At 46.1% G+C, this 16,038-nt stretch overlaps 1 protein-coding gene and 1 pseudogene across 1 annotated transcript in view; one reads left to right on the top strand and one right to left on the bottom strand.

The window, feature by feature from the left end:
- Positions 1–16,038, bottom strand: part of PDZD2 (PDZ domain containing 2) — a 411,484-nt gene that overhangs the window by 100,442 nt on the left and 295,004 nt on the right. Inside the window, 2 exon segments of the mRNA XM_027771873.1 lie at positions 4,067–4,222; positions 13,282–13,414. Coding sequence (XP_027627674.1) covers positions 4,067–4,222; positions 13,282–13,414 — 289 coding nt within the window.
- On the top strand, positions 6,077–6,852 carry LOC102469275 (U2 small nuclear ribonucleoprotein B'' pseudogene; annotated as a pseudogene).

Raw genomic sequence — 16,038 nt, 5'->3', positions numbered from 1 at the left:
CACGCCGCAATCCCTTCTCCTCCATTCTCCTCTTGGGATCTTGGGCATGCACGCACACGTGCCCGGCGTGAGTTTTAAGCCACCGGGTCCGGGACACGAACCGCGGTCAACTACGTGGGAGTCCAGCGACATAGCCATTACGCTAACTGCTGGTTCCCATGGGCAAAGTATTTTTGTAAGCAAAATGCGAAATAGCGATTGACTGTTTTAAAAAATAATTATAATAATAATAATGATTGGGGAAAACAGAAAAGATATTGAATGTTGAAGCGGGGAGATTAATGTCTTTGTACTGACTGACTTGCATGGCATTCCCTTTTGAAAAAGCAATGTAATACACTGTAAAGTTATATGTAATCCAATGTAATATAAAGAAGATTATGATGATAATAAAAAATTAAAAAAACATTTCCAGACTCAGGTCAGTAGATGGCATAATGGTTATGCCACTGGATTCCCACAGTCAACTGTGGTTCAAATCCTGGACCTAGTGCTTTGAAAATCACACTGGGCACATGTGCATGTGTTCCTCAGATCGCAGCAGGAAAATGACGATGAGGCCCTATGGGGGGTGATTTCTCATTTTCCCTCTCACTGTCTCTATCTGGCTTTCTCTCTCTGGCAAGCCCTATGGCGAAACCCTTAAAAAACATTCCTAGACAATTAAATAATTTCTTGGAGCTTTCTGCAAGAGAATGTGCCTTAGGAAATTTTAGAAAATGTTTGAGACTGCGATGTCTCCACAGAGAGCTGCTGTGTGGCATGAATCCTGAAGGGCTTTATCAGAGCGGGTGTAGATGTGCTGCAGCTTTTCTCTGTTAGGGCCCTGAGCTCACAGTTTTCTACTGAGCTGGCTGAGATGTTCCCGAGCATGGCTGTGAGCAGAGGGCTCCTGTGTAGCAGGTGCCCTCTCCAGATTCTGGGCCTGGGAGGGGAACTCCCTGGGCTGGGGGCGGGCTGGAAAACTGCTAGCCAGGACGTCTGGTTAAAAGGTCAGAACACGAGTTGAGAAATCTGCTCGTCAGATGGTCCCACACTCTACCCTGCTTCTTGTGTTATAAGGAGCCAAGGATAACTGCTGTCCCAGCACAGGGAGTAGCTGGGGCTAGGGAGGCACAGAGAAGGAGGATTCATGGAAGATCTTGGCTGTGAAGGACAGACAGACAGCAGAGGGAGAAGGTAGCAGGAAGAGACACGTGGTTGCTCAGGCTTATTCAGGACACATTCCTGTAAGGTAGGGAGGTCGGAACCTGGATACCCCCCAAAGGCCCTTTGAGGCTGCCAAGCTGTGGTCAGCTGTGAGCCAGGAGGATAGGTATAAAATTTTACAATGGACAAACCTAGCTGGATTTTTATCATTTTTCATTATTTCCTGATCTAGCCCAGAGGCTAGGAAACAGCAGGTAGTCAATGAATGCATGTCTTATTATCTGTTTTTTTTTTTTTTTTAAAAAAAATTTGTTTATAACGCAATAACTGTCCCAGCACAGGGAGTAGCTGGGGCTAGGGAGGCACAGAGAAGGAGGATTCATGGAAGATCTTGGCTGTGAAGGACAGACAGACAGCAGAGGGAGAAGGTAGCAGGAAGAGACACGTGGTTGCTCAGGCTTATTCAGGACACATTCCTGTAAGGTAGGGAGGTCGGAACCTGGATACCCCCCAAAGGCCCTTTGAGGCTGCCAAGCTGTGGTCAGCTGTGAGCCAGGAGGATAGGTATAAAATTTTACAATGGACAAACCTAGCTGGATTTTTATCATTTTTCATTATTTCCTGATCTAGCCCAGAGGCTAGGAAACAGCAGGTAGTCAATGAATGCATGTCTTATTATCTGTTTTTTTTTTTTTTTAAAAAAAAACTTAGTTTATAACGCAATAATAGACGTACTTGCTAAATTCTAGAGATGCACTGAGAACCCAAAGAAGCCATCATGTACCCTTACCTTAGGGGGTTTACAAGGGAGAGGCATATTTTAACCAAATCACTACAAAATAAAGCAGAAGGTGACAAGTCACTCATAGAAGTAGCACATGGTCACAGAAAGAGAGCTGAGATTTACAGAGACTGGGTATTCAGGAAGCTTCCTGAGGAAGTAACATTATAGGATACAAAAGATGAATATGAGTCAGTTAGGAAAAGAAGGTTCCATTGGGACAGAACAGCATTTGCAAAGGTCCTGTGGCAGGAGAACATGTGGCCGTCAGGAACAACCCTCTCTGCCCTGGTTGCTTAGTTCAGATGGTGAGCGTGCGGCAAGTGAGGTCAGGAAGTCGGTAGGGGTCAGTCACAGGGGCGTATATGCCAGGAAAATTAATTTAGCCTTTAGTCTTACTAAAAATAAAAGGAAAGCCATGGAATGGTATAATTCAAAGACAGAGGAATAATCACACGGTTGTTTTTAAACTGTCCATCTCCACGCCGTTTATTCAGCTCTGGTTTGCCTGCTTCAGAGGGTGGCCTTCTCAGAAAGCTCTCCTGTGAGGGAGAAGCAGCTGCAAAAAGGTTTGCAATTAATCCTCCATCCATACCATGCCACTGGGAAACTCATAAAATGGCACCTCTTCTTCCAGATGCTTTTCTTCCATTTCTGGCAAATTGTCCTAATATACCTATTTTGTTAGAGCAAAACTTTTTAGCACCATCTTTCAGAAATTTGTTATAATGAATATAAAATTCTGTGACATGTGTTTTTTTAAAAGAATTATTATTTATTTATTTCTATTTGTTATTTTTTTTAAATATGACCAGAGAGAGAGAGAGAGAGAGAGAGAGAGAGAGAGAAAGGGAAAGGGAGAAAGCAAGTCAAGTCTGGACTCAAACCATGGTCAACCATGTGGGGATCCAGCACCCCCAACCACCATGCCATTGGCGGCTCCAAAATTCTGTGACATTTGCAATTTAACTGGTGCTCTCTTAGATGCTATACCTTTGTGTAGCCCATAATCAGGACAACCACACTCAGTGACCATGCATCTCCAAAGACCAAAAGGAAAGAAGAAAAATAACCATTTTTCCCTTAAAGTAAGATAACATATTGTGGAAAATATAATGAGATGTATTTTCAGTCTTCTAAGGCCTATTTGTTTTAAAATACCAGATGGTGAGAGAGAGAGAGAAAGAAAGAAAGAAAGAAAGGAAGGAAGGATAGAACCCCAAAGAGAGTCTGGTCACATAGCAATTCTCTCTCCCATCAGGATCCTGGGCACATGTATTCACCCAACATGTTTGGGGCAGAGATTCAAACCCTGGTAGGCCACCTGGGATCCAGCTTCCTCCACACATTACTGAACCACTGTGCTACAGACTGGCCCCTTCTCAGGGTTTATTACAAACGAGGCGAATTTCTCAGTGCTTACCTGTGCTGCCTGGGTTCCCAGGGGAGGAATAAGGGGTTCCAAATGGCAGAAAGAGGAGTCGTGTGGGGAACAAGGACTAACAAGAGTTTACGCTAAAAAAGGACACATCTTTAAGATCTGGGGTACAAAGAGGAGACCAGGAGCCACACTGCAGCTCACCCAAAGGCCTCCTGACTGAGTGCCAGCTGGCACGAGAGCACCCCATGAAGGCATGGAATGTCACAGGTGGGGAGAAGGAAGAAAGATGAGCCACGTGAGGTCCCAACCTGATAAAATTGGAAGACGTATTCTCTATAACGTTGTCTGGATGGTTTTTGTCTTACTTTAACATTTTCCTTTCAACCATAAATCTGTCTAAGTTTAAATTCAGTAAGAATAGTTTTCAAATATTCTATCAAGTAGCAACAAAATCCATATATATGTTTATATGATAGAGCATCCTAGAAATTGATATACACACTGACCTCAAGATCCAATTGCTCTCTTATATTCTTTACTTTTTTTTTTTTTCCCTAAAATGAGAAGCATCACCCTCACCCTCATCTATCTTCTGGAAGATTCTGAGAAAAATACAAAGAGAATGTGCTGTGGTCCTTTCCCATCCTGGTCTCTATCATACTATCTCAAGCCCTTATCCTCTGACCCTAGCACCCCAGGTCTTACAGGAAACCGCAATTCCAACAGAGCAGAGCCTGGGAAGCCAGAGCACTTACTGCTCTCCGGATGGAAGATGAGCTGGTTCCTTCGTCCTCTTCCCCGTCGGGCTCCTGGTCTTCGTTGTCAGTCCAAGAGGACACGTCCTCTACCGAGCTGGTCAGTTCAGGCAAACTTTTAGATGTTAACCTGAGGAGGTCCTCTGCAGAGCTTTCCTATGGGACACAATTAAAGGCCCATCAATTATCCCTGGTGCCAACCAGTTCCTGAAGGCAACCTGGCAGGGTTGAGCTCCCAGTCCAAAGGCTCTACGGAATCTCTGTTCTTTCTTTTTTTAAGAGATTTTTGCCTTAGGGCATGTGTGCTTGCTGGAGAGACAGAGACAGTGAGAGGAAAAGTGAGAAATCACCCCTCAGGGGGAATGGCCATGCCGCAATCCCTCCTTCTCCATTCTTCTCCTGGGATCTTGGGCACACACGCACACGTGCCCAGTGTGAGTTTCAAGCCACCAGGTCTGGGATTCCAACCACATCGGCCATGTGAGAGTCCAGTGACATAACGATGACATAGCTATGGCATCTGCTGGTCCAGAACATCTGTTCTGCATCTGCAAGTTCACCACAATGTCAGCGGTGGGGGACCCACCTTAAACCTAAACCATTTCTTCCCCCTGAGTGAAATGTGATGCTTAGGTCAGTGTTACTATGGGCAATCCAAGTTCTAGGAACTTCAGATCCTTCGATGGCCTCTGTTGTGTTGCTTTTGGGATATGGTCTAAGTCCCTTTGTGGGCAGGCCAGCATCATAAAGGATTTCGCCTCTGCCGGGCTCTCCAAGCTCATCTCTTCCCCACTCTCTACTCCACTCCAGGCTTTCCATTCAAGTCCTATTGCCCTGCAAATTCTCTAGTCTCCCCCTTGCCCCACCACCTCTCTACCAATATCTCCCTCTGCTTAGATGACCTCTCCTTTCCTGACTGTGGCCTTCCTGGGTCATCTCAGGGGGGCATTACACTTGTCCCTCCTTGTTTCTCTAATGTCCCTGACTGTTCCTTTGATGTCCCCACAGTATATTTCTAACTTGGTATATCTTGCCTGCTTATCCAAGAGTTCTTCCAACCTAACACCATTTCTACTCAATGCTGTGTGCCCATGCCTGGTACTGAGCTCAAATATCCAATGCATTCTCCTCCCCTTTGCTCATTTTTCTAGCATATGCTCATTAGAAAGAGATTAGATTGTTTACTAAATCAAAATGCCAAGGTGGATAACTAGTATGTATTTTCAACGGAAGCAGCCCTTGAACAACTTTCAAAGGTCAACAAAATTACATGGAATTCGACTCTATTAAAGATTAGACCCTAAAGGAGGCTTCATCAACACATTCCTTTGTTCCTGTGCACAGACAAGCTCAGAGTAGGTTGTGGGATGCAGGTGAGGTCGTCAAGGCCTTGGGACAATCCCAACTGTACATGGGAAACACACAGAAGCCAGAGTTCCCCTAGGAAGTGCCGCAGCCCATAAGCCTGGGGAGCAGGGAGGCCAGGCCTACAGAGCCAGCCTAAGGATGGCAAAAGGAGAAATGTCTTTTCTCCTCATTCTGCCACACCAGCTGTTTCTACAAGGAAGGAAACATGTAGAAAGCTGTAATCGTTCTATTGCATGAGAGTTGACAGAAAAAGGATATAAAGAAATTCTCATCCTAAACATTTGACTTTGCAAACTATTGTGAATTGGTACCTAATAACAGTGACATTTCTTTCAGTCTGACGCCAGTGGTACCTTCAAGGCATCTGAAGATAACTCTCGGCCCCCAAGCCGCTGGGTCCAGAACTCAAACCACAGAGTGGACCATGTGGATCCGTGCCTAACCACCATACACTCTACTCAGGTAAAAGCAGGCTACAATAATACGTGCTAGCTGTGGTGCCAGTAACTATGCAGCCATAAGCAAATGTGGTAATACACAACAACCCCGAAGGCAAATATTTCTCCTGTGCTCTTGTGACCAGCCGTGCTGACCAGGACCTACTTATTTTTCTTTTTAAAGAGAGATTTTTGTGGCTTCCGGCTTTCAATTCCTGCAGGAGACATGTAGGCCTCAGATTCTCTACTGTCTCTTGGCTGTTTGAAGAGTCTAACCCAAACATGGATATCCGACCAAATCATACAATTTATATCAATAATATGAACGACAAAATTAAAAAAGAAGAATTGAAGAGATCCCTGTATGTGCTTTTTTCTCAGCCTGGCCATGGGGTAGATAATGTGGCTTTAAAGATCACGAAGATGAGGGAGCAGGCCTCTGTTATATTTAAGGAATTGAGCTCATCCATGAACGCTTTGAGACAGTTATAAGGGTTTCCTCTTCATGGTAAACCAATGCGAACCCAGTATGCAAAAACAGACTCCGATATAATATCTAAAATGTGTAGCACTTTTGCTGACAAAGAGAAGAAAAAAGAAAAGAAAAAAGCCAAAACTGTGGAACAGGCTGTCACAACCGCAAACCAAAAACCTGGCCAGGGAATACCAAATTCAATCAATACCCAAGGAAATTCAACACCAAATCCTCAGGTTCCTGATTACCCTCCAAACTTTATTTTGTTCCTTAATAATTTACCAGAAGAGACTAACGAGATGATGTTATCCTTGCTGTTTAATCAGTTCCCTGGCTTCAAGGAAGTACGTTTGGTACCTGGGAGGCACGACATTGCTTTTGTTGAATTTGAGAACGCTGGGCAGGCTGGAGCTGCCAGGGATGCTTTTCAAGGATTTAAGATCACACCATCGCATGCTATGAAGATCACCAGCTTTCCAAGAGGGAATAAATACTGCACAATATGATTCCTACCAATTTAGAAATAATGCATTACAGAGAATGTTATCAATTTTTTTAAAAAAAAAAACCTTTATAACCAAGTTTCTAGCCTTCTTTTCCCAATTCCCCTAGACTTCATCTTCAAATGCTGTCACTTTCATGACCAAAGGCTTAACAATTATACTTTGAAAACCCAGGCCCTCTGTTAATGCACCAAAGGAATTTTTTTTTAGGAGGGGAGAGGTTTTTGCTATAGGGCACATTGTGCTCATCAGAGAAACAGAGAGATAGAAAGTGAGAAATCACCCCCCTGGGGGGGGATGGCTACACTGCAATCCCTTCTCCTCTATTCTCCTGGGATCTTGGGCACACAGGCACATGTACCCGGTGTGAGTTTTAAGCTGCCGGGTCTGGGACTTGAACTATGGTTGACTACATGGGAGTCCAGTGATGTAACTATTAAGTCATCTGTTGGTCCTAATTAGGGCCCTTTTGATCGTGTTTAATCTTCCATTCCTTGAGGTAGGTGCTGATTCTCACTGTACACAGGAGAAAACTGCACTTTAGAGAGAGATTACGACTGGCCCAGGATATAAATGGCTTCTTGTTTTCATTGTTAAAAGTGAGTGTATGAGTGAGTGAGTGCGAGAGGGAGGGAGGGAGCAGACCCCCACTGGGGGGCATGGTCATGCTGCAATCCTTTCTCCTCCTTCTTGCGCATCAGGATCCTGGGCACACACACTTGTGTCTAATGTACTTTTCAAGCCGGGGAGGTCTGGATTCAAACAGCAGTTGACCACATGGGATCGGGCTCCCTCCACATAGCACTGGGCTGGTCCCAGTCCCAGTTACATAGATTTTAAAGTGCCATGCTGTCACATGAAGCCCAGGTGGGACTATCCTCTCTTCTGTGTTTGAGTCCTTTTAAAAGAAAACATGTGTGCACGTGTGTGTGCACACGCACACACACATGTGCTCCTGGCTGAAAAGACCCAACACGTGATGGACAGAACTACTGATGATGTTCCAAAAAATTTATCTTCTTTTTCTTCTCTACTTTTTTTTTATGGTTTTAATACATTAGCTGTAATAAATGCATCTGACTTTTAAATAAAAACTGAGAGAAAAAAAAAGAAAAAAATAAAGCCTGCAAGAGAATCTGTATTACTTCTAGGAATACCAGACCAAACTTGGATTTCTGAATTGGACAGGAACTTTCTAAGCTCATAGAATAGCACACGACATGTCTGTGTGGAAACATGAGCCATCTTCTCCCCAAGAAAGTGAGTGCTGTACTTCCAAAACAATGTCTGAAAGTTCTGTGACAAGGTGATTATTATCACTAATACCAATAATTTACATTTTTTCTTTTATTATCACTAATACCAATAATTTACATTTTCTCTTCACATATTTGCCACAGGGTACATGCACTTGCTGGAGAGAGACAGAGAGAGTGAGTGAGAGAAAGCGAGAGTGAGAAATCACCTCCCAGGGAGGTGGCCACACCACAATCCCTTTTCCATTTTTGTCTCAGTCATTTTGGACATGCATGCACACATGCCTGATGTGTTTCTCAAATCATGAGGTCCAGGACTCAAACTGTAGTTGGTCATATGGGATCCAGCCACCTTAACCACCATACCACCTGATTGGCCCAATAATTCACGTTTTTATTATTCTTTTTATTCAGCAAGTCAAAAGCTCTTCCCTCCACTTTCAAATATGGAGACAGAAATAAAGCCTGTGAATTATTTGCTTTTATTGGATAGAGAAGAGGGACACATAGCAAGATGCCGCGGTTGACCCCTTTTCTCCTACGTGGATGAGCAGCTTGGTGGTGCAGCTGGCTCGAGAAGCAGCAGCAGCAGCTGCTGTGGCACCTCACTGCCCAGCTGGAGATGGAGCTCATGGAAGCAGCAAAGGCATTATTCCGCTGTGGTCTGGGTCAGCTTTGGGACTACGGCTCAGTACGGATGCCAGTGCCCAGTGGGTTGAGACCTAGAATGGACACCCATTCTCTGGCTCTAGAATATGCTGGTTGGCCCTGCACAGAATCCAGCAGGTGGCCCTAAAAGTCAAGCCCTGACAGAAACAAATGATTTTTTTTTTTTTTTTTTGCTATAGGGTGCCTACACTTGGTGGAGAGACAGAGAGAGACACAAAGAGACAGAAAATGAGAAATCAACACCCCCCCCCCCCAGGGGGATGGCCACATTGCAATCCCTTCTCCTCCATTCTCCTCTTGGGATTTTGGGAATGCACACAAATGTGCCTGGCGTAAGTTTTAAGTCACCAGGTCCAGGACTTGAACCGTGGTCGACTCTGTGGGAATCCAGTGATGTAACCATTTCGCCATCTGCTGGTTCCCCCGTGATCTTTTTCTACTACCATTGGATCTGGTGTCCTTCATATCTTATGTGCTTAGGTAGCAGTTTGGTGTACGTGAAGAAATATAAACCTTGGATCTGGCGAAAACCTGCTTCTGCCTATCTACTGCAGGTGTGACCCTGGAGCAAGTTAATTAATGATTAGATTTTTTTTCCAGAGGATGTGTGCACTCACTAAAGAGAGACAGACAGTGAAAGAGATGGAGAATGAAAAAGCACCCCCCCCTCCCATGGGGCATGGTCATGCTCAATCCCTTCTCCCCATTTCCCCATCCTGTCAAGGTCCTGAGCATGCATGCACACAAGCCTAGTGTGTTTCTCAAGCTGGATTTGAACCACAGTCAGCCATGTGGAATCCAGCTCTCTTACCCATGGGGCTGATTCTAATGAATAGGTTTTAATTCTGTCTATAGAAAGAGCTAATACCTGCCTCACGGGTCTTTTATTTTTTGGAGAGGTTTGTGCTATAGGGTGCGTGCACTCACCAGAAAGACAGAGAGAGACAGAAAGCGAGAAATTAACCCCTGGGGGGATGGCCACGCCACAATCCTTTCTCTCCATTCTACTCTCGGGATCTTGGGCACACACGCACACACGCCTGGTGTGAGTTTTAAGCCCCCGGGTCTGGGACTCAAACTGCAGTCGACTACATGGGAGTCCAGTGACATAGCCATTACGCTAACTGCTGGTCCCTTTTTAAATTTTTTTAAAGCACTATGAAGATAATAGGTAAAAAAGCATCTGGTCCCCGTGGGCACCTGCTACATACAGTGTCCTTTAGGTTGGTGCGTTCTATCAGCAGGCCTCACCCAGAAACTCATTTTCAGAATCCTCAGTATGCCCACAAATGATCAGGAGTGGCCCGTTTCCATTGTTTACCTCAGGTTTTCTCGGGGTATGTTTGTAGATACTGGCCTGACAAGGGCCAAACTAGCAGGAGAACGAAGGCGGCACAGGAATGAAGGTTTGGTGGCTTCTCAGTGTTTCAGCTAAGATCAAGTGTAGAAATGAGGTGTGGTGGCACCTCAGGTAACTAACGCCTATGCAAAAGCCCGTGTTCTTCGGCCTCGAGGGTGGGAGGAGGGCTGCACAAACAAAGGTGTGCTCTCTGCACACACAGGCCCCCATGTGTGTAGGACTGATAGTGCTTTTGGACCCCAGTGCACCTGGCAAACCAGCATCTGTTTCTCCTCCCGCTGCAGCATTTTCCTGCTTGTTGAATTCACCAGACTGAGCAGAACAGCCCGGATTCTGCTCTCCTTCCTGATTCCCACTACAGGGATGCATCCAGCCCACAGGCAGAAATGCTGGTGCAGGCAGGAAGGGGCTCAGTGCATGTAAGAGGACCCCAGTGCACCCCCTGGGACTCTGGGAGGGGAGGAAAGGCCCCTGGAATGGAGAATGGTCTCATTTCCCACTGCCAGGGACTCAGGTGCCTCCTCTTCCTGCCTAGTCTTCACCAAGTCTTGACAGATTTCTTTTTGGCTGACTCAGAGTCTGGGTCGAGGTATGGGGTTGAAAGGTGTACTGGGAGGAAAGCAGGAGTTTCCATGTTTTTATTTAACCTGTTTGATAAATACTCCAAAAATGGCCAATAGAGCTAGCTTTCTTTTTCTTTCTTTCTTTCTTTCTTTCTTTCTTTCTTTCTTTCTTTCTTTCTTTCTTTCTTTCTTTCTTTCTTTCGTTCTTTCTTTCATTCCTTCCTTACTCACCAGAAAGACAGAGACAGAGAGACAGAAAGCCTTCCTTCCTTCCTTCCTTCCTCCCTTCCCTCCTTCCTTCCTTCCTTCCTTCCTTCCTTTCTTTCTTTTTGGAGAGGTTTTTGCTATAGGGCGTGCACTCACCAGAAAGACAGAGACAGAGAGACAGAAAGCAAGAAATCACCCCCGGGGGGGATGGTCACACTGCAATCCCTTCTCCGCTCAGAATCTTGGGCATGTACACACATGCCTGGCGTGAGTTTAAGCCGCCGGGTCCAGGAATCTAACAGTGGTCAACTACATGGGAGTCCCGTGACATAGCCATTATGCCAACTGCTAGTACCCCAATAGAGCTTTCTTAGATGGGAATTATATAAAAGCCACAGATGCCAGGGTCAAAGACGACAGCAGGGATAATGGAAAACGAACGATCCACACTGGCAAGAGGGCAGGGTTGCTGTGGCCTTGGCCTTGTACTGGTGCTTCTCTGCCAGAATCAAGAGGATTCTGCCACTTTACTAGGCATGTGGACTCTCAGTCTCAGCAAAAGCACAGATGACAGATCAGTCATCAGAGAGGTCAACGTCACCTATTCTTCATCATAGTTGTCGAGACCTGCAGCCCTTTCTCAGGCTGGGAAAGCAGAGGCTGGGGGCCCAGAACACAGGCCCTGCATGAACACACTGAGGATTGTGGGGTGGTGGTGGAAGAAGCCCCACCCTGAGCCCAGAGCCCATGCAGAGAGAATCAGGAAGATGAGGTGACAGAAAGACAGGGACCAATAGCAGGCTGTGCAATAGCAGCCCAGGCCCCGTACCTGCTGAAGGCAACCCAGTATCCAGCCATGAACACTCTGCTCAATAGCTCAGTGGTAAATCTGGGGAGGAAAAACGGGAGGAGGAGGACTGGGGATGCAGGACTCACAGGCTTCCTTCAGTTCCAGCATTCCGTGAGGCCCCAAATGGGAATCAGGTCCATGACCAGTCCCTGGGACCCAAGCCTGCCTTCGCCCCGTACCTGCTGAAGGCAACCCAGTATCCAGCCATGAACACTCTGCTCAATAGCTCAGTGGTAAATCTGGGGAGGAAAAACGGGAGGAGGAGGACTGGGGATGCAGGACTCACAGGCTTCCTTCAGTTCCAGCATTCCGTGAGGCCCCAAATGGGAATCAGGTCCATGACCAGTCCCTGGGACCCAAGCCTGCCTTCCTTAGAGAGAGAAGTCCCTGGGACCCAAGCCTGCCTTCCTTCAGAGAGAGAGAGAGAAAGAGAGAGAGAGAGAGGGAGGGAGGGAGGGAGGGAGGGAGGGAGACAGAGGCGTGAGGGATGGACAGTGGGAGGAACACCCTCCATGGGTCTGGTCATGCCATGATCCCCTTCCTCCAGTCCTGCAGCCTATCGGTTTTGGGCACTTGTGCATGTGCTTGGCTTTCTTCAGGCTGACCCAGCTGGGAACTTGAACTACAGCTGCCACGGGGAATTTGGCTTCTACTGAGCAGCACGTTGTCATAAACCACAGAACTGCCTTTACCCTACCATTCTTTTTGTTGCTGTTGTTGTTTTTAATAATTTGCTATAGGGTACATGAACTTACAGGAGAAAGAGAGAGACAGGGAAAGTGAGAATATACCCCTCAGGGGTTTATTGCATGCTCCAATCCCTTCTCCATTCTGCTCTTTGGATTTGGGGCATGCATGCGTATGCACCCAGCATGGTTTTTAAGCCACTGCATCTAGGACTCAAATCATGCAGTAAGCCATGTGTGATCCAGCTACTTTAACTACCATGCCACTGGTTGGCTTCCCTTATTTTACTGTTCTTAACTTACTATCCTCATTTTTTCCTTGGTTGTACCATTTCTTTTCTACTTCCTTGCCTATAAAGTTTTTTTTTTTTTTTTTTTTTTTGAGACATTTTTGCTATAGGTGTGTGTGCTCACCAGAAAGACACAGAGAGGCAGAAAACAAGAAATCATCCTTCAGGGGGGATGGCTATGCTGCAATCCCTTCTCCTCCATTCTCCTCTTGGGATCTTGGGCACACACACACCCACACACACACACACCTGGCATGAGTTTAAGCCATTGAGTCTGGGACTCAAACCATGGTCAACTACATGGGAGTCCAGTGACATAGCCATTATGCCAGCTGCTGGTCCCAGTCTATAAAGAATCTTAAAGGAAAGCAAAATAATTAAATGCACTTCAGCTAAGGGGCTCCGTGTGGGCTCGCTCTGTAGAATCTTGGCTCTCTGAATGGCCCTAGGTGAATGCACAAGTGCACACACACGTTTGTGTGTGGCATAGAGAGGGCTCACGTCCAAATTCACCACCACCATTACAAATATGAAAAGCCAAGACTACCTACCTTGCTGGCCACCACCAGCTGCACCATTCCAGTGGCTGAGCGAAGAATGGCCACAGCTTCCTCGTGGGAGAGCCCGACCAGTAAGTGACCATTGATTACCAGCAGCTCATCTCCTAAGGACAGTCTGCCATCCCTAAGGAAACGGAGATGGGAAACAAATCCCTTGTCAAGACATTCTGGGTCTGAGAAGGGACATTTTCTTGGAGCTAGGGAAGGTCATGAGAAGGGACAGTTAAAACTGGGCTAAGGAGGAAGCAGGGATGACCAGAGACAGCGAGGATGGAGACTGTCTCCTTCATGTCCAGATGCCCACTACGGGAGTGAAAAGCTCCTGGATTTCAGTGGTGGTTAAGCAATAAACATATTCTGAAGCTGCCAATGTGCCACGCATCAGTGTTAACAAAACTCCATCCAGGTGGGGAGGGCATGGGTTTTAGGAGAGTCATGTCATTCTTTTCTCACTCCTACCTGCCATTCTGCTCTGACGGCTCACATCAGCACAGGGCTGAGTCACTGAGCTTCGCCCCTACTCACTGAGAGTATCCTAAGCCTACCAGGACTCTTTTCCTTTCCCACTGCTCCCTTCTCCTCGTAAGTGCCAGAGTCCTGTCCAGATTTCCTCTGGGGGACCTGTGCTTGAGCTCTAGGGCATGAGTTCGTACCTGCACCCCTCCCCCCATGCAGTTCCAGGACTTTGAGGATAAAGTGTAGTTTATATTTTTGTGTCCATACAGCCAAGCTTCAATAAGCAGAATGATAAAAAACAAACAAAAGCAAAAAACCAAACCAATAAACAAAACCCTGAACAAATAAGCTACTCAAGTTGCTGCTGTTGTAGGTATTAGAGCTGGGCTACAAACATTCTCTGCTTATCACCTTTCAGTGAAACTCTGGCCTCCTTGAGCTTCCTTCCCACTGGGCTGGGAGGAGACTCAGTGTGACTGGGACTGCCTCCCCAGGGTGGGAGAGGGCTCAGGGCGGCATGTCATGCCACAGCATTGGGCAGGCCCCTTTGATTACAGAGGGTCAGCAGTCCAGTGGTTTCCAGTTGAGTTGCCAATGGGCTGGTCTCCCATGATCCCAAATGAGCCAGAGATCACCAACTACGGAATAGGAAATCTGGTGAGCTAGAGGGACCCTGAGCCTAGAGTCTGTCATCCCCTCTAAAGGCTTCCCATCCCATGTATGTCTCCAATATGGCCAGATTCGCCCAACTCCATTATCTCCAATCTGTAGACTCCCCCCACCCCACTTCCCTATTTCCTCTTTAATTCCATTTCTCTGATTCCCTGCTATTAACTAGAATGCCCCACTAGTGAGTCATAAACCTCAGAGGCAGGGAGAGACCTAACTCCAGGCTAAGAATGAAAAGAAAATGATGAGATTCTCTAGAATATCTTGAACAGAAAATAGATAAGCATAGTTCCACTAAAGCCGGTCTCTGGGCACAGGAATTCCTAACTGCCAACTTGCCAAGGAGAGCTAGAACCTAAGACCTAGGATTAATGGGACAATAGTCACCTGAGAAGAGTTCTCTAATGCATATATCATTGGGAAGTTTAGTAACGCCCTTCAGAGGAAAAATCATCTAAGGTCTTAATCCTTCAATAGTTACTTCCACCCAGATAACTGACAATTGCAGGTACTCTTATCTCCAGTTCGGTTCTTAGCATCCTACTCTCTAATCAGAGAACTGATGAACATAAAATCGTCGTTTGTGTCCTAGTCCTCTTCTCAGTTTTCAACTCTTCGGATTAACTACTTCTAGCTCCTTCAATGACATCTTATGGCACATATTTTTGAGTTCTCTCCCAAGCTTGGGCAGGTCAATCCTTCTCTGGTTCATACCCCCTTGGAATGAGGATTCCTGCACTGAACACCCAAATTCCAGACTAGATAATAACCTCCTTCATTGGGGAAGCTCATCCTTTATACATCTACTTAGTACATGTGTGCACATACAACATTCGAACACACTCCATGTGCCTGCACATGGCAGACGCCCTATGCACATGGAAGCAATTAGCTTGCAGGAAAGGAGCATGCCTGGTATTTTGGGATAGAAACATCCCTTGAACTCAAAATAAGCTCATTTTTTGCACATGCTTGAGCTAAACACTGTCCCTTCTCCCTATTTCAGATAATTCTTTAGACTAAAAGAGAAGTTTTGAAGTATAAATTATTTTTAGGTCACAAAGAGGAAAGTTCACACTTTATTTTTCTCCTTTCACATCTGCATGCCAGAGCCAAGCGTATCTAAGTGTGTGTGAAATCCTGATAGACCTGACAAGGGAAGCCCCAGCACATGAACTGTGGTCACGTTTAAAGCCAATCACTTTCTAAAGTTATTAGTCACAGTCTTGGGGAGTTAAGATGTCAGGAATGTGGTGTTCTAGTCAGTGGCACGGTCTTGATTAGTAACCCCATATTACCATAGTTGTTGCATCCCAAAAGCTAGGATAAGTAACATTCGCTTGGAGCTGAGACTGGACCAAGAAAGAAATGCAATCTTTCCTACACGGGTTGGAAGATCCCGCAGCATCGCCTGTAATTAGCCACTTCCTGTGCTCAGAGGTGTGTCTGATTAGAACTGCTCTGGCCTGACTTCTTTCTCTGCTCCAACATAATCTTTATGAACTGTAATTACCATGGCTTTGACCAAGTGGAAGAAGAGTATTAGCACCCCGGGGCGGAGGGGGGGGGAAGGGAGGGGAGGGGAAGAGGCAGAGGGATGGGGAGGGGTATCTAGGCACCTGT

This window comes from Tupaia chinensis, unplaced genomic scaffold (assembly GCF_000334495.1).
Source record: "Tupaia chinensis unplaced genomic scaffold, TupChi_1.0 Scaffold000237_1, whole genome shotgun sequence".
Classification (NCBI taxonomy): domain Eukaryota; kingdom Metazoa; phylum Chordata; class Mammalia; order Scandentia; family Tupaiidae; genus Tupaia; species Tupaia belangeri.
Note: the sequence above shows the minus strand (reverse complement) of the source record. Positions and strands in the feature narration are given on the sequence as shown.